Raw genomic sequence first — 24,051 nt, forward strand, 5'->3', positions numbered from 1 at the left:
AGAATTTAACTTTCCTGCTGTGAGAAAATATATTAAATGTTTTAAAATATTCTAATTCGAAGGTTATGTCCACACTAATGTATTTTCATTGAAACCACAATGACAATGACTTTGCTATGTTTACTGCTATTACTTTCTCTCTGTTGGGTTCAGGTGTCACTGACTCACGTGATCAGCTTTGCCACTTGATTATTTCCATGGTAACGCTGATAATGCCAGCTTGCTGCGAACGAGCAGCACCTGATTGCCATTAGTTCCTGGGCCATATCTACCTCCCTCTGTTTTGTTCATTGCTCGATTGTTTGTTTGAGCCCTGTATCTGACCACTCTCTCCCTCAGCCCTATTATATCCTGTATCGTGTCTGTATATTGGTTACCAGTCTGTGCTGTGTGCACTGGGATTGTGGTTACCATCCTGCCAATTTGCTTCGCCTCCTTGATGCTTCTTCTCAGAAGTTGCTCCTCAGCTATACTTCTCTGCAACGGGACTGCTCTGCACACGACCACTATGCACACAAGTTATGAACATACTACTCTCTCTGGATTCCTCGAGGATCTACTCTATACGGCCACTATGCACACAAGCCTACAAACACATCTGGTCGCTCTTGCCATAATGGTTGACCAACGCCTTGCACTCTGACGCAGCCGATGTTGCTCCTCATCTCTTAGGTAAGCAATCTGCTCCCTGGGACTTCTTCTCCACGAGGTCGGTTAATTTGTTCTCTGCTCCCAAGACGGAGGCCATGAATAAATATATTTCTGATTCTCTAGCAGCCGGTCTCAACCACCCTTCATCTTCTCCTGCAGGGGTGGGGTTCTTCTTCATGTAGAAGAAGGACATTTTGCTTAGACCCTGCTTAGATTATCGGGGGCTGAATAATATCATGTTAAAGAATCGCTATCCTTTGCCATTGATGGCTTCAGCTTTCGAACTCTTGTAGGGGGCATCCGTCTTAATGAAGTTGGATCTACGCAATGCTTATCGCATCTGGCGAATAGCCAGATAAGCCCTCCTCTGGACTGCCGCTCCTTTTAAGAAGTCGGCAGAACACCAACCTCTGGTTGTCTATCAAGGACATTCCTCCCTGACTCCCCTCTTGTAAAATGGGGCCCAGATTCATTGGGCCATTTCCCATCACTAAGGTAATTTGCCCATTTGCGATCCTTCTCAAATTGTCCCCTTTCCTTAGTTGTGTACACCTGGTGTTCCATGTTTCCAGTGTCAAACCAGTCGTCCGGTCTATCCTTAACCCTTCCATGCCCATCCCACCCCTGCCACGTCTGGTGGAGGGTGCCATGGCTTATTCTGTCAGATGGTTACTCAATGTCAAATGCAGGGGGGGTTCAGTATCTAGTGGACTGGGAGGGCTATGGTCCTGAGGAGAGATGCTGGGTCCCATCTCTGGATGTTCTGGACCGTGCCCTCATCGATCGGTTCCATCTCCATCAGGGTAACTCAGGGTCCCTGGTTGGGTTACTGTCATTGTAATTTTACCCCACACTCGGATCTATTGTCTCATCTTTCCTGACAGTTTTCAATAGAGGAAAACACCATTATAGTATGGATGAGAGGCGTAAACGTAATCAATACGTTTATGAAACGAAAAAGTATAAGTGTGGATGTGGCCTGAGTTAACAAAATCCAGCTTATTACTTGAATTCTATGAGTTATCAGAGGGAAGAATTTTAATTTTATTCTCTACAGTATGTTTCTTTACAGCAAGAAATACCATCTCTCTATCCATCCCTCTGTCTCTATTCACTCTATCAGACTTCTTTGTGTTCACTCTGGTGTCATGGCAACGCAGATGGGATGACACTTGCATAATCACTGGGATATGTGAGTATTATTCATTTTCTTTATCTACCTCTTCAATGTCTTGCACTTTAAATTCTTGTTTCCATTTCACATATCCACAGCCTATAACAGCCTTTCACATTAAATTTCACTTGATCATCCAACTAGAATCCTCACAAAAAGATTTAAAAAAAATATGCAAAACTTAATTTACACTCACTCCAAAACAAACAATCATACATGGACAATACAAATGTTCACACAGCTGTGGACATTTTCTCACCTTCCAGTCTGGTGGAAGTTTAGCCCCAAATCCAAGTGCAGGAAACCTTTTGTCCCTGTGCACATAAAGTGTGAATAAGGAGGTGTGTGATTGTACCAGACACTGCTTTTGTGGCCATATGGAAACCTTTAATGTGTATTTATTACATATACTGATACATACGTGTCATAGTCTTGGATGATCTGGCCTACAGCCCAGATAGCAGACAGATATTCATTGCTGCCCATTGGGTTGATAAAATGCAGAGAAGATGGTTCCCTTGGGTTTCCATTGGATGCTGTGAAGTCAATGCCAACCTGGAGAAATGCATATCCATAGTGTGATGAACTAATACTTGCCAATGATGAACAATGCTTTAATCAATATCTCAATCTGTCTTTTCAAAATAATGGCAGAGGATAGTGCCTCACTTTAATGAATAAATATAACCCAAAAGTATCATTAAGGTAGTCCATGCGATTCATTTGTCATATTCCAAGTGTTTTGAAGGTATACGTTAGGTCAGCAATAGTGAAGATCTTGACATCTGTTATGCTTGCTCACAATGGTTCTTGTTAATGCAAGAGCTTGCATTGTTTTTAGAGATAACTAGTCTAATTAATAGCGAAAAGTTATCAAGTGAAAATGTTTATATTAAAAATAACTTACATTTTGGGTTGTTTCTCCTTGGGATATGATGCACAAGTTTCATGGACCACTTTAAGGATACTTTTGTGTTCTTATTTATGCCTTAAAACTTTAAAGCTTTTTTGTTTCACATAAGAAAGAAAGTCATACAGGTTTGGGACAACATAAGGGTGAGTAAATAATGACAGAATTTTCATTTTAGGGTGACATTTATGTTGTTTGTCCACAACATAAATTTCACTCAGTCATACCTCAAATGTGCATTTTGAGGAATGTTTTTAAAATGTAAGTTTCTATTAAGCTGTCGTGTACACTCACTTAAAAAAAAAAAAATACATTTAAAAAATCAACTTCAAAACTCACACTCCATGAATGTGTGTTTTTTATTTTGTAGAACAACATGTACTCCCTTAAATAAGAACTTTTTCTTAAATAAGGGTCGTGACATACCTCACCGGTCTCTGTGACAACACTAGACTCTGTAAACAGCAACCAAAAAATTTGTCCACGGGGCACAATCTCTGATGCTTTCTGCCTGCCAATCATTTTGTGCGTTCTCATAGCATTGTAGTTGCAGCAGATTATTGAGGCTAAATGCCATTTTCGCGCCATTTTGCTCATAAAAGTTGTCAGTTGAGGGCGCTAATTTGCTGCTGTTGTTTTTGACAACCACCTCTGCTCAGTGTGTGGTGTATTTTTATCAAGTTGATTATATTTGATTAATGTATACTCAACTTGATAAAAATACACCACAAGTATCGGTCTCAATAAAGCTCATTTAGTATCTATGGAGTGCAGGGTGTTTGGAAAGAGGGGGCGTGGCTAATCGAACAGCTCAGACTGTGGAACTTTTTAAATAGCCAAAATCACTTTAAAATACTGTTAAACACAGACTGTATTTTACTCAAAAATCTTAAACCCCACTGGAATTTTCTCTTATGCCGGGTTTTAGGACTACAAACTGAGCAGCTCTTTGAGGTGGTGTTTTAAAAATACAGACAGCTGTTAGTACAATGCAGCATTTGAGAATCTTTACACAGTTAGTGGTGCATCAAAGCTTATAGCTCAAGGCAATATTGTCTTCACCCAGGGAGGTTTAATCATCAGATCAGCTCAAGCTGTGATTTGATAGCTCTGTCCCACAGCAATCATGAACCATAAGACCTGATTCTCAGACTATATGCCTACAAAAAGACAACATTTAACAAGTACAGAAAGACCCTATGTCTAACCTTCACACATCATCATTCCTAGACCACACCTACCCACTTCCTAGCCCTCCTGAGGCTGATAACAGACTAATGAAGGGGAAAGGAAAGGCATGGGAATAGGAGGTGACAGAATGAGGGTGTCCTTTCATGTGGTCAGCCTCACATTGTCTTTCAGGGCCTCTGGCTGACAAAGCTGTTAAGTTAAGCACTTGAGAATAAACCATTGTGATGTCTATATTCTCTCCAGTGTGGATGTAACAACTTTTAAATCTTCCTTTTCCTTTTCCTTGGGAGGTTGTCTGTCTTGCAAGAACAAACTATAGATAATGCTTTTTCATGTAGGTATTGTGATTTAAAATTGTAGAAAAATATTTTACAATTCTTTCTTCGTTTTCTCACCCTCCTATCATTCTAAATCCATTTCACTTCCTTTCTTCAATGGAATACAAAAGGAGATATCAGGCAGAATGTTAGGGGACTGACAGCCTAAGCCACCTTGCTGTTTCATTGTGTGGAAAAAAGACACATTGAAAACAAATTGTGATTGAGGCTAACATTCTGCCTAATATCTCCTTGTGTGTTTGGGAGAAAGAAAGTCAAACAGGTTTGGAACAACACAAGGGTGAGTAAATGATGACTTGATGAATTGTCATTTTTGGGTGACATCCCTTTAAAGTTGTAATTTCTTCTTCTTTTTTTTTTTTTTATAATTTTGTTTCCATGAGGTCCCTTTAATGTTAGTCAAGGTATTATTGCTAACAAAACTGTTACAATTTAGTGTTTCTCGAACATTTTCCACCCTCTCTATGATCTTAAGAAATAAACGAGCCATTTTAAGTCACTGACTTAAGACTTTATTTAAGTCATCTATGTAAACACTCTTTTCTGTGAAATGAGATACTGCACTTTGCTGCGCATCAACATGGGCTGCGGGTTTGCTGTTGTGTCCAATGTAGTTAGTCCTATCTCATCCTTCAATAACAGCCTCTTTGCAAAGCTTGCATTATATTGGCAAGACCTTGGGCAAGACACTGAACCCCAAGTTGCTTCTAATAGCAGGCTAGCGCCTTGCATGGCAGCTCTACCGTCATTGGTGTATGAATGTGTGTATGAATGGGTGAATGTGTCACAGTGTAAAGCGCTTTGAATACCGTTAAGGTTAAAAAGGCGCTATATAAGTGCAGACCATTTATTGTGACAGGTACAATAAACATTCCGTGCTGAAATCTGCCAGAAACAGTGATCATTGTTGATCTGGAAATGTGGTCACATGTTTCAAGCATTTCAGAACTATCTGTTTTTTAAAAAAAAAAATAATATAAATGCAAAACATAATTTTTTTTAATTAACTCTCCTTTGAATGCTGCATTCAAAGGTCTGTTTGAATCCTGCTGAACCCTGAGCTCTGCACTCCATTTCCATAAAGGTGCCTGTAAGCACTAATGCATCAGCAAATAGTTACTCCAATCAGCTCCACTCTGTATCTGTACAAGGCTTAAGCCCACAGCTGCAATTCTGGAGAAGATCTCACCTACAAACACGCTGCACATAAGACCGATTGAGTGTCATAGATACGCTATTCAAGAAGTGCTGGTTTACAAACATCTTTAAAGAAATAACAATCTATACAGAGAAAATAAATTATATGAGGGCTTATCATATTCTGCAGGGCAACAACTGGAATGAGAGTCGTAAGGTGGCAACAGGCAAACAAGATATTGAAATCCCTTTCCCCAAACCGTTTCCTTTGTTCAGAGGCTCACGTGGCTCCCTTTATCCATCCATGTCTCTTTCTCTCTCTTTTTTTACATTCTCCTGTCACTCTCTGTGTTTAGTTTCAAATGAGAGACATGAACCTCTACACAGCAGCGCACTGTAACTATAGCAACCAGTGAATTTCACTCACTTTCTGTATCATTTCTTAGCAATCACACTGGTGAAGGCAATTGAGTCACATAAAAGAACCATATATAGAGCCTGTTCGACTGGACAGTGTACAAAAAGAAAACACATTTTATGTGCCTTATTCGCCAAATTTTGGACTTTTATTTTATATGTCAAACTGACCCAACGTACAAATATAATACTATTCAATGGAGCTGCATTGAAACCAGATTATGCCATTGTGATTTTCAGCTGAAAGTTTGTCATTTACAGAATATATTTACAATTTCATCTGCTTACAAATTATATTTTTGTTATTTTGCCACACACACACACTTTTCTAAAAGAGACATTCAAATCAAGAGATTATAAATGCATAATCATACTCACAGTAAACATGAGCTGGCAGCCACCCAGAATATAGTCCAGAAAGGAGTAGTCCCTTGTAATCTAACAAATAATAGATACACAACATGTGACTGTCTTCTAGTCAAATAAACAGATCACATAACCATTTTGGACATTCCATAGGAAAAAGGTTGTTAATTTAACTCCTTGTATGGGTTTTTATGTGTGCACATAATGTGACTTTTATTGACATTAACTGAGTCATTTCCTGATTTAATGACTCATTCCATCAGCACAAATGATTAAAGCTACGGTGATGGTGCAGAACTGACAGATGTTTTGTGCTGGTATTAATACATGTTATTTAATGTGGATTTAGCACTATAAAATTAATCGTTACTTACACCAAAGCCACCATTAAAGACCTTTTATTTAAATAATAAACAATAAAAATGCACAGGATAAGCGGTTGACGATGGATGGATGGATGGACAATAAAAATGCAATAAATAACCCAGCACAATAGTAGAATGGAATGTCCTTCAGTGTGCAAACATAATGTATTTAATGCTGGTTTTTGTTGCTGCTATTTGCAATAATTCTTAATTTTAAACCAACATACCGGTGATTAAATGAGGAAGATCAATCGCCTATTTCGTTACCTTGCATGACTTCACAATTATGATCCCAGAGTTTTTGTAGTTCTTTTTCTTCTGTTTTTTGGGATTAATGCATTCAAATTCAATCTGTAAGAGAGAGCACTATGTTATTGTCCACCTTTCTTTAAAGGCCATTAGTAAAATTGTGACAGACTGATATGTTGGTCAGGCTGTTTTATAGGCCAGTTGTAATAATAATGGCTAATTAATAATAAACAATAATGGCTTGATTATGGATATGATAATCACCATCATCTGTTAATTCTAGCATGAGCACTCAAGTGAGATGTGAACATAGTATGATACAAGAGGGGGTAACAATCACTGCGGGAGCTCAAGTCATTTACAACACACTATAAAACATATATGTAAGCTAATGCTCTGCAACAGAATGTCAGAACTGAAAATGAGTGAAAGAGTTTTATTAGAGATTTATTAGTGCACCGATTCCATCTCCAGGAGAATAATTCCGCATTTTCTGCCTAAGAGTGACTGGCGACACACAATGCTTGTACTGGGTGCACAAGGCAGTGGTAAAATCAGAGCCATTTTCATCTCAAAAGAGCCAGTTACTCTCTATGTGTCTCCCTCTCTCTCGCTCTCGCTCTCGCTCTCTCACTCACTCACTAATTCTCGCCTTCATTATGCCAGAGAATGAGGCATGGCTAGTACTCACATAGTATTCTGGCGAGAGAGTGACAGGCATTAATGTGAGCCAAGCTTTACTTCTCGTATTGAGTTCCTACATTCTAGAAATTAAGAGTCTCTACATTGTCTTTTAATATACTTTTATATTTTTATTTTAAGGCATGCTCACTTCCACTGAGTTCTGAGCTTCACTCATCTTATAAATGTACAAGTTTAATGTTAATGCATTCATCGTGTTTCTCAGAGATGTCAAACAAGGATGTATATTTAGCTTTGAGTTTTACAAATGAAGTGAAAGGAGAATACAATGCTTGTGATAAAGTTAGTGACAGACCAATATATCAGCCTGGCATCACAAAACTATGTCCAGGTCGTATTTCATCCCAAAATCAAAGCAAAAAAGAATTTCTATGTAGCATGAAAAGGAATCTATTTTAGGTGCAATTTATCATTGTGTCATTATTTTCATAAATGTTCAAGTGGTAGTTCACCCAAAATGTTTAATTCTCTCATCATTTACTCATCCTTATGCCATGCCAGATATGAATGACTTTCTTTCTTCTGCTGAACACAAATAAAAATTTTAGAAGAATATTTCAGCTCTGTAGGTCCTCACAATGCAAGTAAATGGGTACCAAATTCTTTAAGCTTTCAAATGCACATAAAAGCAGCATAAAAGTAATCCATAATACCCCAGTGATTAAATACTGTATATATCTTCATAAGTGATATGATAAGTTTGGGTGAGAAACAGATAAATATTTAAAGGGGTCATGAAATGGAGAATAACATTTTCCTTGATACTGAGACATATAAGAGGTCAAATGATGGTACCCATCACTTGCATTGTGAGGGCATAGAGAACTGAAATATAAAAAATTAAAAAATCTTTGTGTTCTGCAGAAGAAAGAAAGTCATACACATCTGGAATGGCATGAGGGTGAGTAAAAGATTGGAGAATTTTCATGTTTGGGTGAACTATACCTTTAATCACACTCTCCCCCTAAATTTCCATTATCATAATATATAAAAAATGTCTTTTTAATTCTTGTAATTTATATAATCCTCAAAGTTCTTTCTCATTAAATTCTCATTACTGTATTACAGTAAATTACTGTAATTCCAAGATTTGTTTTATTTAAATCAGCATAAATTAAAGGCAGTACAAACTAATACTATATGAGGTATAAATACTTATATTATTGAAATAGCAGAATTTTTTAAATAAATTAAAAAAATAACTAAAAAAAAGTTAATTTAAGCCAAACTCACCTCCACTGAGTTCTGTGCTTCACTCATCTTGTTGACGGTAGTCTGAAACTCGCCAATAAAGTCATGGCCTCCATCATTGTCGTAATCGTAGCACAGCGCCTACAGTATGATATCATTGATAAAAAGGCATGGATGCAAATGTTTTTGCATAACTAAACAGTATATTTGATCACTGTCCCTTGTAAATCAATCTCCAACATTGTGCTAGTTTCATGATTTTGTATCACTATGCGGTCTCTTCCTTCTCACATAATAAAATAATTTCAACTCAACTCAATATTTCATGTCTATTTATTTGTTTAGTTGGTAAGCAACTACATAATAACTGGGAAAATGTGCAGTCATGGAGTCATTTTCCAAAAATAAACTTCTTCAGGATGATACAGGACCCAATCATCCTGACAGGTTTTATTTTGGGATAATGCCTGTACATTATCCCTTAACGCACCTTGATGTTTCTGTCCACATCTCCATTACAAAGTGAAATAAGAGGCACAGTGAAGGACTTCCATACAGGATCCAAAGTGTTCTTGATGACCTAAAAATCCATATAAGAATAAATTACAGTAGACATTTTCCCTGCATCAACTCAACACACCCTCTACACTTTCCATCAGTAATTCGATATCCATTATGTGGTCTGTTTCAGCCTCTTCCAACTTATTTATTGTATTGTAAGGCATCCACAATAAATCATATATTTTTTGGCCTCCATTATATGGTCGGATACTCCTTATAAAGCAGTAACAGGTGTGTGTAGGAGTTTTAATATCAGCATATTACTGGGGGCCAGGGTAGCTCAGCAAGTAAAGACGCTGACTACCACACCTGGAGTCATGAGTTTGAATCCAGGGCGTGCTGAGTGACTCCAGTCAGGGTTCCTAAGCAACCAACTGGACCGCTTGCTAGGGTGGGTAGAGTCACGTTGGGTTAATCTCCTCGTGGTCACTATAATGTGGTTCTTGCTCTCGGTAGGGCATGTGGTGAGTTGTGCGTGGATGCCGCGGAAACACTCTCAACAAGCCACATGATAAAATGTGTGGATTGGCGGTCTCAGACACGGAGGCAACTGAGATTCGTCCTCCGCCACCCAGATTGAGATGAGTCACTACACCACCATGAAGACCTACAGTGCAATGGGAATTGGGCATGCCATATTGGGGAGAAAATAAAAACATTACAAAAATAATAAATAAAAAAATCTGCATATTACCTCTGTTCTGTGAACCATCATCCATTTTCCATCATCCCCTTGTTTGTGGAATTCTAAATAGGGGTCTGATTTACCAAAAAAGTCCTGAAATACAGTCAAAAACATAATCATCATCATCATATCTATTATTGTATAAAGTTGAGAGCTTTTGAGAGTGCCTGAATTGGTTATCACAACCTCTCAACTCACCTTTTTATCCAGCTTACTCCCACACATGGTCAGGGTGATAATTCTGTTGTCTGATAACTCTTGCGCTGTTATCTAGACCAAACATAGCATATTGTGATGCTCTAGTAAATGCTCTATCAATGCATGTGCCTATTATAATGTATTATTTAGTGCCTTACTGTGATGGCCCCTTTCCCTGCTGGCTTGCCATTAGCTAAAATCAGTGGTCGATGTAGCTTCTTATTTGATACAATCTAAAACACAACAGATAAAATGGTAAGTAGAGGCTGATTAATCACACCTGAGCTCTTAAATATATAATATATATAATAAAATAATTAATTTCTTTTAAAGGTATAGTTCTCCCCATGCCATCCCAGATGTGAATGAATTTAATCTGCTGAACACAAACAACACTTTTTAGAAGAATATTTCAGATCTGTTAGTCCGTACAATTCAAAGTGAAAGTGAATTGTGGACAGAAATTTACAGCTCTAAAAAACATTTAAATGCAGCATAAAAGTAATCCATAAACCTCCAGTGGTTATATCCATGTCTTCAGAAGCGATATGATAGGTGTGGGTGAGAAACAGATCAATATTTAAGTCCTTTTTAACTAGAAATCTCCACTTTCACTTTCATTTCCACATTCTTTTTCTTTTGTTTTTGGCGATTCACATTTTTCATGCATATTGCCACCTACTGGGCAGGGAGGAGAATTTATAGTAAAAAAGGACATACATATTTATCTGTTTCTCACAACACCTATCATATCGCTTCTGAATATATAGATTTCACCACTGGAGTCTTGTGGATTACTTTTATGCTGCCTTTATATGCTTTTTGGAACTTCAAAGTTCTGGAAACAGAGCTGAGATATTCTTCTGAAAATATTTTTTATTTTCAGCAGAAGAAATAATGTCTATTCTACCTCATGTTGCTCCAAACCTATATTACTTTTTTCTCTGTGGAACACAAAAGAAGATGGTAGGCAGAATGCTTGTTTCAGTCACCATTCACTTTCGTTGTATGGAGGAAAAAAAAACAATGCAAGTAAATGTGATTGAGACATGCTGCCTAACATCTAACAACAATCAGTTTTGGAACAACATAAAGATGAGGAAATATTAGATCATCCCTTTAAGAAATTATAAGGCAGCATATAGCAGTAAGATTTGAAAGCAGGCAGAGTAGGAATATGCTACTGTACCACTCCCAGCGTGCAGGTGAACTCGCCCAGAAAATCATGCTCGTATAGCTGGGAGCCGCACTTGTCCTCATCAAACATGGCAAACTTGAACTTCTGGACCTCCTCAAAGCAGTAGTCAACTTGGAATTTCACACCAAACACTGGATTCAGGTTGTTAATGGCAGTCTCTGTTCGAGCCAGCTGGAATCGACACACAAATCAGAGGCCATGTGAATAAAAATTGATTAAAATTCTCTCATCTTTTACTCACCTTCATGCCATCTCAGATGTATCTTTCTTTCTTCTGCTGAATACAAATTAAGATTTTTAGACAAATATCTCAACTCTGTAGGCCCTCACATTGCAAGTGAGTGGTGACCAGAACTTTTAAGGCCCAAATGGTATATAAAGGCAGCATAAAAGTAAATCATATGACTCCAGTGGTTAAATCCATATCTTCAGAAGGAATATAATAGGTTAAGATGAGAAACAGATTGGCATCCAGTAATGGTGCAACTGTATTGCAAAAGTTAAATGTTAATGCAGCCATTATGTGTACTTTGTTGGTCTTACTTTGAGTTTTGCAAATGAAGTGAAAAGAAAAGAAAATTCTAGTGAGTCAATCAAAAGTTAGTGATAGACCAATATATCAGCCTGGCTAAATAATTTATATTTTCACTGTAATTTGACAAAAACATGTCTAGGTAACATTTCACCCAAAACTAAAAAGAAACTAAATTATGTTTAGCATTTAAACCTATTTTTAGGACCATTGATTCGTTTTTTTTATTACAGGGACATTATTTTCATTATAATTAAGCATATTTTCTCCTCAAATAAATTTTCCTATAATATAAGTTTCACTTATGTATTTATTTTTTTTTGTCATTCCCATTATTCACAATGCCGATTTTCAGGCCTTTCTTCAACATCAGGTGCTTCAGCACGGTGAACTCCTAGAAAGTCTAGAAAATCACAATGTATTTACTGTGTAACCATGTTGTTCTGCAAAATTCTCACAAGATTCAACTTTGCTGATACTGAGGTTGAAGTATGGGTAATGTAGGTTTAGGAGTAGGGTTACGGTTAGGGTTGGGGTCAGTGGTTAGAGTTAGGGTTCAGGTTAAGGGTAGGGTTAGAGGTAAGATAAACAGTGTAACTACAAATGTAATTAAATGCAGGTACTTTAAATGTAAGTACAATGCAACAACTCGTATGTACATTTGTATCAAATCTTTAAGAACATAGTAGTTAAAGACTACTAAAAGTCGGACCATTTTTTTGTCTACTATAAATATTAAAAAACAAATATAAATCATTAGCGTTCTTGAGATTATCCTTAAAATTGAGAATTAACATACAAGTGGTCTTCTTTAACAACCTTTTCTACACAACAAACACATTCCGTTGTTCCACCTGTTGTTTCCATGGTTACAGTTTGCTGTGAAAGAATAATTTAATGTGCTGGCTTGCCCTACTGACCAGCAGAACAGGCCTGTGTTGATTGTGCTGCTCAGGGCACAGACTGCACATACATATCTGTGCTCTCACACGGCAATGTTGTTTTGCTCCAAGGTTTATTTTTACTCAGTGTACAAAGACCTCTGTTCCTCATTTTTGCAAGCTAGTTCAGCCCTCTATGCTCCAAACTTGAGCTTTTTCTTTCAGAATGTATTAATGTCTTTAAATTATGTAAGAAAAGATCAAACCATGTGGTATTTATTTAAAACATAAAATATATCATACAAACCACTTTCAAGAAAAGCATCAAATGATACAATTATAATCAAATATTAGTGGAGCACATCCATAATGAATGTGTTGATCAACACCTGCGAGGGAACCTCTGTGAATTGTTATTTAATAAATTCACATTCAGACAATTTTTAAGTGTGACTGGAGTGTCCAAATGCGTCCAAATAATTTATTTGGCGTCACTGTCTCAATGTCTATCCTTTTTCCACATACCCTTGTCTCAGTATTCCTCATTCCACCTTCTTTTCCATATTTTTTCTATATTCTATTTCTATATTCTATCTCTTATTATCACCAGCAGTTATCAAATGTTAACCCATGTTATCGAACCACTCCTAACCGATCCCCTAACACCACAATAACTCCATTAATCTTTAAATGTAAGATGGAAAGTGAACTGTTTTTATTGCTCCTTACCTCCACCCAGTTGCCATCCACCTCATGGAAAAGAACACAGAAGGGGTCAGACTTTGATGCCACATCACGGTCTAGCAGGTTGGAGCCACAGACAGAAAGTTCTACCTTTGTGACACAGTGCTGGGGCCCAATGGCAGTGCCTGCGCCAGGGCCCGAGCCCAGAGTACAGGCCATGTAGATGGGAGTACCTCCTCTCCCACACCCTGGGGGGAACAAAAGTGTAATTTACATAATATACTGTATATTCATCCGTATTAATTTGTAGAATATTATATAAGTGACAAATGACAAAAGTAACTTACAAAATTAATATATACAGTGTGGTCCAAAAGTCCACATTGAAAATTCTAATTCAAAATTTAGCCTAATTTAAACCATTTTTTAAATTTTCTTTATTTTAAACAACAAAATGTTATAAAGTGATTAAGAAATATTTAAGACTATTTCTAGGTCACCAATCAAAGAACAAAATTTGTACAAAAGGTCAGATTTCCTTGCATCCATTGAAACAAACAAACATTCTCAAAATATGCTGGATAACATGGATCATTAGATTTTGTACAAACATGTGGAGTCCATGCCAGCACAAATTAATGCTGCCATCAAAGCAAAAGGGGGACACACCAAATACTAGGAAATTCTGAAATTCACGTACATTTTTCAATTCAACTTTCCACTAAATTGTGTGCTGACAATATAATTCATAATGAGAAAATAATTATAATAATATTTGTTACAAATGGTCTCTGAATTTTGGCCCCTATATGTGTTTATACAGTATATCTTAAAATGTATTATTCTCTTAAACAATCCCAGGACTACATTATTACAAAAATATTTAGAAAGGCAATTTAAAAAGGTCAAATAGAATAAAGAATAGGCTCTCAGTCTCTCATCTGTATATTAATCACTTGCAACAAGAAAAAAAATTGATTGTGATCTGGAACCTTGAAAAGAAATACATTTAACAGCCTTGATTGACCTTTTCTCATAGATATAACTTAATAATTTCTTTATGAAACAAGGATACATGTTCATGGTCAACTGACAAACAGCTCCTCATGTACAAATCATTAAAACACTCAATGACAGACATGTAAATACACAAACAAACAGAACAACATCACACCAAGATATGAGGAATACAGCGACAGCTCTTGTTGCTTAGATGACGTACCACCATCTCTTTCTGTGTTAATGTCTCAAACCACAATTAGGCTATGACCACCATAGACAAAGCATGTAAGAGAAAATTACTCAGGCCAAACATTTGAATCACATTAGATCACCTATTCCAAATTGTATTACAATTTAGCATGTTGACAACCAGAACTCAGGTTAGTTAATCTGTATTCCTTTAGATTACTCAAGGTCAGTAATATAATCTAAATACTTTGTATTATTTCTTCAGCACTGGTAGATTTTTCTCTGTAAAAAAGGTGAAATATCTATCGCAGTATTGCTTCTAAAAAAAAAAAAGATAAAGCAAAGTGATCTTGTTTGAAGGATTTTTAAATATTTTTTACAGAAAAACAATTCAGAAATTCTCATCAAGAATAAGATTTTCCCAAATTTCAAAGGTCTTACTAGAGAAAAACCATTCGGATCTAATGAGAATTTTCTTGATAAAAAATGTGATCATGCTAGGCAACAGGTGCATGTAAAATGGCTAGGAATAGCATTTTATCTTAGCATGAAGCTAAATGTTCACATGACAATTTACAAGGTTTATTTCCATTTCTGCTGCTTCAAACTTATTTCAAACTTCTCTGTCTGCTCGTATTAATGTAACACATCTTAAGAAAGTGTTTCACCGCTGTTCAAATGCACTTTGGTTCATATCATGTCAATCAATCAATCAATCAATCAATATTTATTTATAAAGCACATTTAAAAACAACCATGGTTGACCAAAGTGCTGTACAAGGTAAAATGGTTATTACAAGAAAATAAAAACATGCAAAGTAGATAAAAAATAAAAAGAAGATAAAACAGGTCACAATATTTAAAAAGTATTGAAAAGAGAAAAAATATGTCTTTAGAGAAGACTTAAAAGTTGAAATTGAGGGAGATAATCTAATATATAGAGGTAGACTGTTCCATAGTTTTGGTGCAGCGACTACAAATGCTCGATCACCATGTTTTTTTTAGATCTAGGCAAAGAGATAAACCAAAATCTGAAGATCTAAGAGTTCTAAAAGGAACATATGGCTGTAGCAAGTTTGACAGATACTTAAGGGCCAAATTATGTAGTGCTTTGTAAACAAACAGTACAATGTTGAAGTCAATTCTGTACTTGACAGGAAGCCAGTGCAAAGCAATTAGAATAGGTGACTCGTACTTGCGAGTCCCCGTAATAAGTCTGGCAGCAGCATTTTGTACCAGCTGCAGATGAGAGAGGGAAGACTGAGAGACAGCATAGTAAAGAGAATTACAATAATCTAAACGAGATGTTACCAAAGCATGAATCACAGTTTGAAAGTTGCGCATGGATAAAAAAGGTTTTACTTTAATGAGAAGGCGAAGATGATAAAAGCATGACTTTACAGCCGCACTAATTTGTTTATAAAATTTTTAATTGTTATCAAATTGTACACCCAGGTTTCTGGCGCATTGTGTTTTATATGGGGCAAGAGAACCTAGGTCGAGGTCAGCAGCACAATTTTCCTTAGGACCAAATAAAATAAATTCTGTTTTACCTTCATTTAGATTCAAGATGTATATGGATAAATGTTTTCCAACTGAATAGACTAAATATAAAATAAAAGTAATCTCTTCAGTAATCAAAATTAGTTTTAAATGTAACTGTATTCTCATTAAAAATGATTTAACTGTAGTGCAATACAATTATATATATTTTGCATTTTAAAAATGTAATCCTGTTACATGTATTCCGATACTCTCCAACCCTGTTTACTCTCTTGTACCCTGTTTAAGTATATAAATACACAGAGCCTGTGTACACACACACACACACACACACACACACACACACACACACGCACACGCACACACACACACAAACACAAACACAAACACAAACACAAACACAAACACACACATATACATATACATGATAAATAATACAATATATAAAATAAAAGAAAATCACTCACTCACCTGAGTTTCCATCCCAAAATGGCATCTTATATTTTTTATTCTAACCTCAAGGGTGGTTCAGATTCTAAATTAACTCTGCAATCAAATAACCATTATATAGCACAGCAGTGTTGGCAACCATTCTCAGAATAATGACACTGTAACAAGGTTTGAGGAATGAAGAAGGGGGAGACGGCGAATCCAACTCAAAGTTAAATTTATTAATAACACAGAACAAATTTGCTTAATGGAGTAACGGTAAGCTTCACATATAAAAACTCAAACGCTCTGGGAATGGCAGCCGCCAACACACACGACTTGTCAGCTGGGTTCTCTCTCTCACTCTGAGATCTGGCCCCCTTTATATTTCCCTCGACTCTCACTGCAAACATAGAAACAGCAATTACCAGCAATTTATCTCAGGTAAAAACCCATACCACTTCCTCTCTCCCCAGATGAACACTCGACCATGCCCTCGCCTCCACATACCCCCACCGCCCGACTCAGGGGGAATTGTCTGACCCCACCCCTTTCTGGAGAGGAGGTCCGCGACAGCCATCTGCACCCCCAGCCTGTGGACCACCTCGAACTTAGACGGCTGGAGTATCAGATAAAAACGGGTGATCCGTGCATTGGCATCCTTCATGCATTGGAGCCATTGGAGCGGGGCATGGTCTGACAGAAGTTGAATGCTCATCCCAACAAATAGTAGCGGAGAGCGAGGACCACCCATTTGATGTTCAAGCACTCTTTCTCTATGGTGCTGTACTTCGTATCTCTCATAGAGAGCTTCCAACTAAGGTACAGCACCGGGTGCTCCTCCTCCTCCACCACTTGGGACAGTAGCGCACCCAGCATCCAGCCCCCTGTCCGATGCATCCATCTGCAAATCAAAAGGAAGAGAGAAGTCAGGGGAATGTAGAAGCGGCAGCCACAAAGTGCAGCTTTGACCTGCGGGAATACTTGTTGGCATGGCTCCGCTCAGTGTACCAGGTCTGAAGCTACCTTTTTAGTGAGATCAGTCAGCGAGCTGGTAACATCCGAATAATTGGGCACAAACCTTACGATAATGGCCAGCCAGCCCCAGGAACTGTCTCACCTTCTTTTGGTCGGGCAGGTTGCAGTCGCTGTAGTTTTATCAATTTGGGGCAGCACCTGACCATGACCCAAATGGAACCCCAGATACCGTACCTCCACCCGCCCAACTGCACTCTTCTTCGGGTTTGCAGTGAGCCCTGCTCGTCGCAGCGACCTCAGAATGGCCTCCAGATGCTGCATGTGCCGCTGCCAATCATTAATAAAAATATTTATATCATCTAAATAATCAGTGGCATACGCAGCATGCAGTCTGAGGACCCTGTCCATAAGATGCTGAAAAGTAGCTGGAGCCCCAAACAAACCGAATGGAGGGGGTCACAAATTGGTGTAAGCCAAACAGTGTGGAGAGGACATCGGGGATCTGCCAATATCCCTTTGTTAAATCCAATCCCGAAAAAAGGGAGCTGTGTCCAAACAATCGAGCAGTTCGTTAACATGAGGCATTGGATAAGCATCAAATTTCAACACCGCGTAAAATTTTCTATAATCCACACAGAACCAGACCGAGCCATCGCTCTTAGTTACCAGAAACACCGGGCTAGCCCAATCACTGTGGGATTCTTCTATTACCCCCATATTGAGCATGGTCTTTAATTCTTCCCATACTACCTGTTTCTTGTGTTCGGGTAAGCGGTGTGGACGATTATGTACTACTACCTCAGAGGTTGTCTCGATGTGGAATGAGATTAATCGGCTGGGGAGAAGCGAGAACACATCAGAGAAATTATTTTGCAACCTGGCAACCTCTGCACATTGTGACGGCAAGAAGTGGTCTCCACAAACTCCTCCCTCTCCAGAACTACCATCGGCAAGGATACGCCTTTTGTGTGCCGCCTTTCTGAATCTTGAGCATTGCCTCTGATTCATCCCGAATCACCTTTTTCTTGTGCTCAGGTACGGCCAACTATGCACTACCACTCCCAGTGGGGTTTGATATGGTGCTGTATGAGGTTAGTCCGGCCGGAAGGGGAGAGAACATGTCTCACGCAAACTCTTTTTGCCACCTGGCTACCTACGCGTGCTGGGCAGGCGAGAGGTGGTCTTCCTTAAGGGACAGGGGTGAATGGATCGGCTTTGAGCTTCACATCTGGCCCGAGTTCCACCCTCTCTGGAAGTACCATCGGCATGTATACAAGCACCCCCTCTCTCCATTATATAAGGAGGTTGAGGTGGTAAATTTGATGTGCCCCACCTCCATTCGTTTAACTTTATAATCGAGGCCCCCGACTCACCATGTAACCTCAAAGGATCCTTCCCACTTGCCGAGTAATTTTGAGCTTGATGTGGGGAGTGATATAAGTACTTTGTCTCCCTGTGCAAATTCCCGTAGCTGGGCACCCCATTATACAGCTGGCTTTGTGTATCTTGATCTTGGAGCAAATTCTGTTGTGACAACTGACCCAGTGTGTGTAGCTTTGCTCGAAGATCAAGGACATACTGAATTTCATTTTTGCTCTGGCTAGATCCTTCCTCCCATGCCTCCCATATGATGTCAAGCACCCAATGGGGCCGGCCAATAAATGCAGGCCATTAAATGGTGTAGTGTTCTTTCTTGCCCTATGTGACCCGCCATAGGATTGTGGTGAGCCACCTGGAAAAGTGTTTCCCGACGGCTCCTCGGGACTAATAACTGGGTTGTATTTTCATGGGTTTTAGTGTCCTGTGTTACTCGATACAACCTCCTCAGCCAGTGCGTCACACAACACACACCGTGTTTTGGGTTTGCAAGAGGGAATTAACCGCGGCCTCCACTCTATGCTTTACTCCCCGAAATTGAATAACGGTAGTCACTACCAGGTATTTGTGAACACCCCCATGCACAATGTGACACCTCACTATCACCTTGTGTTTTGTACCTAAAGCCCCGTCATTTGATTACTGTTTGATTACAGCCTGAATCCACCAGGGCTTGGTATGTACACCCCTTCATTTTTACCAGTATACGGTAAGCACTCATAGCACTCATTTGCGGCAAGCATCATGGAGCTGCTGAGCAAACGCAAACAGGCGGTCGACTTCGCTCAGCATGAGGGAGCGGAGCTGCTGGCGGTTTTGTTCTGGGGTACGGCCAAACCATTGCAGGACAGCGGTCTTCAGCTTCATGTAGTCCAGGCATCCCTGCACCATGGGACCACTGAGCTCACGGCCATTCGGAGGTGGTGGCTGACTGCTCGAAAATGCCCATGAACGTCTCGTCCTGGGGGCCCATCTTGGAGAGTAGGATGTGCGGCTGCTTCGCTGCCTCTGGGATCATGACGGAGGATCAGCCTGGAGCCGGCCAGCTCCGGAAGACCTGCCGATCTATGGCCTGGGCTTAGAAAAGCACCTGGTAGCGCCGCTCCTAGGCAATAAGGGCTTGATGATGGGTGTCCTGGATGCTAGCCAGGGCACGGATGAATCCGTCCAGTGGTGAGGTGACCATGCGACCAGATTTCTTCCTTATCCCGGGTTTCAGTGCCAGTTTAAAGGATTCAACAGTAAGGAAGTGGGAAGTGGGGTGACAGTCCAGGCAAGTCAGATTTTATTAAATGTTTTCAGCTTCACATTCAGTGTTCTGGCTTTTAGCTTCACAATCAGAGTTTTGGCTTTTCAGCCTCACAAATGACGTATACACTTTAGCTTCACAACAAACATATGCTTTAGGTTCACGATAAATATACACTTCAGTTTCACAGCTTCGTGTTTCTCTGTTGCTGACTCTCTCTCCCTCACTGGCATTCTCGGTGGCCTTTTCAAGCCCATCTCCGTCATCACTGCAACGAGACACATGTGTTACATATCATTAATCACCAGGTGATCCCCAGATACAGACACATGACCATGTCCCGCTTCACAACCAGCAATTCATCTCAGATGAAAACCCTTTCTGCTTCCTCTCTCTCCAGACAAATGCTCAACCATGCCCACGTTCCACATGACTGTGATGCCATGGAAAACGGGATATTCAGTCACAACAGTGTGAACTGCCTGAATACTCAAACTCGCATAGGAAACCTTGCACAAAAAAGGACAACTGGATAGAGACAGGTCAACGTCAGAGACTGCAATAATTAGTAGCCTTTTGTCCAACCCTGCTGTTCTATCTGAACAATTTCCATAAAATAATTTAGTGTCTTTTCCTGACATGGGTCTGCGCATTTGAGGTCAAAATGGCAATGCATTCTGAGATGACACCATAAACATGACTTAATCTACGTGATCATCAACTCTGAACTTCATTACTTATCTACAAAGCGCAGTACTACTAGACAGAAGACTTGCAAAACACTTGCAAAACAAGTGTATATTCATGTGTGGAGTATGTCGTTATGTCTGTTTTATCCATTTAAATGATTGCATTGCTTATTGTAAAACCGTAAAAAAGTGATGTGTGAAATTTGCAGGCATATTTAATTGCTGAGCCAATAAAGAAACCAGACTCCTTAATAACGACCGATACTTTGCAAAGAAAATCACATAGCTTAATGTATCTCTAAGAAATGTCTCTTAAAGATAATGCATACAGACTAATTGATTTTATAGGAGAAATTGCCTTCATGGGCAATCAAAGAAATACAATTAAGTAAGAAGCAGAAAAGTTAAACAACTGCTCAACTGTAAAGAACACATACTTAAAAGTTCAAAACATAGATAAGTGTAGTAAACGCATAACCATTGTTAATTTGCCTAGAGCAGTAGTTCCACTGTTAAAAGGACGATTTAGACAACTTTATAACTCAAATAACACACAATTTTGTATGGAAGATTTAATAAAAGTGCTTTAACAAAAACACAAAGTTCACATTTATGCTTTTAACACCTCCAGAATGCCTTGCCCAATTGACTTTTTATTGTAAGTGCATTACTGTAAATGCTATTCATTTTTGTTAGTTTTTTTACAAACTGAGGAATGAGTCAAAATGTTCTTTGGTAATTAAGAGATTAACTTGATGTGTATTGCACTAAGATGATTAATTTAAAGGTAAAAGACATGCGAGCCATAGACGTCAAGTTTTTGTGCAAATTGAGTCTCCTGTAACGTTTAATAGTGATTTAATCTGACTAAAACCTGACTGTAATTGTGTGCCAACACGGAAAAAAAATAGCTGTTGGATTTAGTAGCATTTTTGCATCACACTGTTTAAGTAAATTACACTTACATTCATTGTATGTCAGCATAACTTGAAAACCTGTGTTAGATATACACAAATGTATCAGTTCATTCAACTTTTTACTTAAAAATGTGTGTCACACAAATAAGATTTAAAAAAGAATAGAATTTTGTTTTTAATTGACTTTAATATTATTCTTTCTAATTAATTTATCTGGCTCAAAAGAAAGTAATGGCTGAGGTCAGTTATTTAACAATCGATTCCCAGAAGAAAAGCAGATAAAGCTGCACTTCAGCTATGTACATTCACAAGTGCAAGGAAAAATTACATGGATTGAAGAGGATCCAACTTCACCAAAGGGAACACTATTGACCCTGATGGTGACTTTACACAAAACAAATAAAAAGATCTTAATCAACTAATTAAATGCCCCAATAAGTCCATTTTGACCAAACATATGTGCTTAAATTATTTAAGCACAAGGGCTTATGGGTATTCCCCACAACCTCTGCTCTTGATCATTTGAGTTAGTAGTACTTAAATCTTAATTTTATGGGTTTTCAAGCATTTTAAAGGAACACAATTATTCTTTTACTTTATGTATAACTCTAAGTTCACCATATAATTCATATTTTGTGTTGTACATAATAATGAAAATTAAGTAAAGCTAACAATCTTATAAATATGTACGTTTCTGAGTATAAGCTAATTATTGTCTTAGGTTATGGTTGTTGAGCCAACAAATCATTATTATTTTTTTGTTTTTTTTGTTGTTGTTGTTGTTTTTCAGTGAACTCTACAATCATGTCACATCTAAATCATACATCCGGACACTTTGCACTTAAGGGACTTTACCAAAAGAAGAACAATTACAAGATCATTACATTAACCTGTCATAATTACAATACCTTGGGTGTCCGATTTTCCAGTTTACCAGAATGAAGGAGAACACTACCTACATGGTAAAAAATGGTTAAAAGAGTACAAACTAGAAGTATAGAGCAAGATCTAAAGTGCTCTTTGATCTGAAAGTATGCAGTAGCCCATAAATATTCCCTTATGACTAGTGATTGTAAATTTGCTTTCTTTGAAGCAAATTGTACAACTCAAAGGCCTTTGGATCAGCTGGGATGTAAAAGTGCAGAAAGGAGTGTATTATCACTACAACATGAAGACCATGGACATTTTCTTGAACAATAAGCAAAGGACTAAATGTTCATGATGTGTAGTTAATAAGTTAATCTACAATTTACAATACAAAAGTCAAAGAAATTATTGGAAATTGATGAAATGCCGTCTAATGTCCCAAGACTAAACACTTCACTTCAAGTCACTACAGTTTAGGCATCACGCTCCCTTACGACTCGATCAGCTGTCAAACCACATATTCAGAAAAGGATTAAAACAGCGCAACATCATGCTTAATATATAATCAGATCTTGAGCTTTGCAGCACCGAGAACCAAAAAACAAAACAAAAAGGTAAATGGTTAAAAGTAAGTAATACGCCAACAAAATAACGAGTTATATATATATATATATATGTAATTACATTTTTTAGGCTACTTAAAAAAAAACTTTCAAAAGATACAAAGAGCTGTTATATTTTTGAGAATTCAATTGGCATTAGAAATTGGCATCTTTAAAATATTCATAGTTTTGATGGATATGACGCGTTTGTTAATGGATAACTGTTTTGAATTGACAATGTATTTTTATTTACCTACTTATTCGTGCAGGTCGATACTGGAACTCTTTATGCTTCTGTGGCTTCCTTTCAGAAGGTAGAATGTCGCAAACCCGGCTTGCTAATGAATGCGAAAGATTACTTCATGAAGTCACAATATAACTCAATATAACTCACCTGTCGAAGCTTTCTCGGAATACGTAGCCTACTTTTCTTGAGCGTCTTCTCTTCTATGTCTTATTGGTCGCACCAACGCTGCGTTTCAAAACGATACTGGGTTAATTTTATTATCCAGTTAAAAAAAAAAAAAAAACGACGCCAATCTCTGTTATGTGAAAAGGTAAAACCGAAAAAGCGCGTCGCTTCGGTTGAATCGTGTTGAGTCGCGCGCTCAATGAACCCAACAGTTGTGTAGTTCTCACAGCTCTGACAACTCCGCTCGTGTCTACATCTGCGAGTCTGTCATTACCATGGGCTAGTCTCTTTTAAAGCGCACTGCCACTCTCGGAAAGAGCTTAAAAAACAAGAGAAAAAGAATAACACGCACTGGCCTTGGTTTTATTATATACATTACATTGACGTATTTGGAAACGTGCGCATTG

At 38.2% G+C, this 24,051-nt stretch overlaps 1 protein-coding gene across 1 annotated transcript in view; it reads right to left on the minus strand.

Annotated features, from left to right (window-relative positions):
- The window catches only part of LOC127661400 (copine-2-like), a 39,640-nt gene extending 16,060 nt beyond the window's left edge, over positions 1–23,580 (minus strand). The window contains exons 1-12 of the mRNA XM_052152069.1: positions 23,490–23,580; positions 13,476–13,678; positions 11,325–11,504; positions 10,294–10,368; positions 10,136–10,207; positions 9,947–10,030; positions 9,182–9,271; positions 8,734–8,832; positions 6,817–6,900; positions 6,197–6,256; positions 2,247–2,380; positions 2,085–2,139 (exon numbers count right to left, since the gene is read on the minus strand). Coding sequence (XP_052008029.1) covers positions 2,085–2,139; positions 2,247–2,380; positions 6,197–6,256; positions 6,817–6,900; positions 8,734–8,832; positions 9,182–9,271; positions 9,947–10,030; positions 10,136–10,207; positions 10,294–10,368; positions 11,325–11,504; positions 13,476–13,649 — 1,107 coding nt within the window. The 5' untranslated portion in view covers positions 13,650–13,678; positions 23,490–23,580. The remainder of the gene's footprint in view (positions 1–2,084; positions 2,140–2,246; positions 2,381–6,196; positions 6,257–6,816; positions 6,901–8,733; positions 8,833–9,181; positions 9,272–9,946; positions 10,031–10,135; positions 10,208–10,293; positions 10,369–11,324; positions 11,505–13,475; positions 13,679–23,489) is intronic.
- Positions 23,581–24,051: the final 471 nt, after the last annotated feature.

The sequence above is a fragment of the Xyrauchen texanus genome, chromosome 21, assembly GCF_025860055.1.
Source record: "Xyrauchen texanus isolate HMW12.3.18 chromosome 21, RBS_HiC_50CHRs, whole genome shotgun sequence".
NCBI classification, from domain to species: domain Eukaryota; kingdom Metazoa; phylum Chordata; class Actinopteri; order Cypriniformes; family Catostomidae; genus Xyrauchen; species Xyrauchen texanus.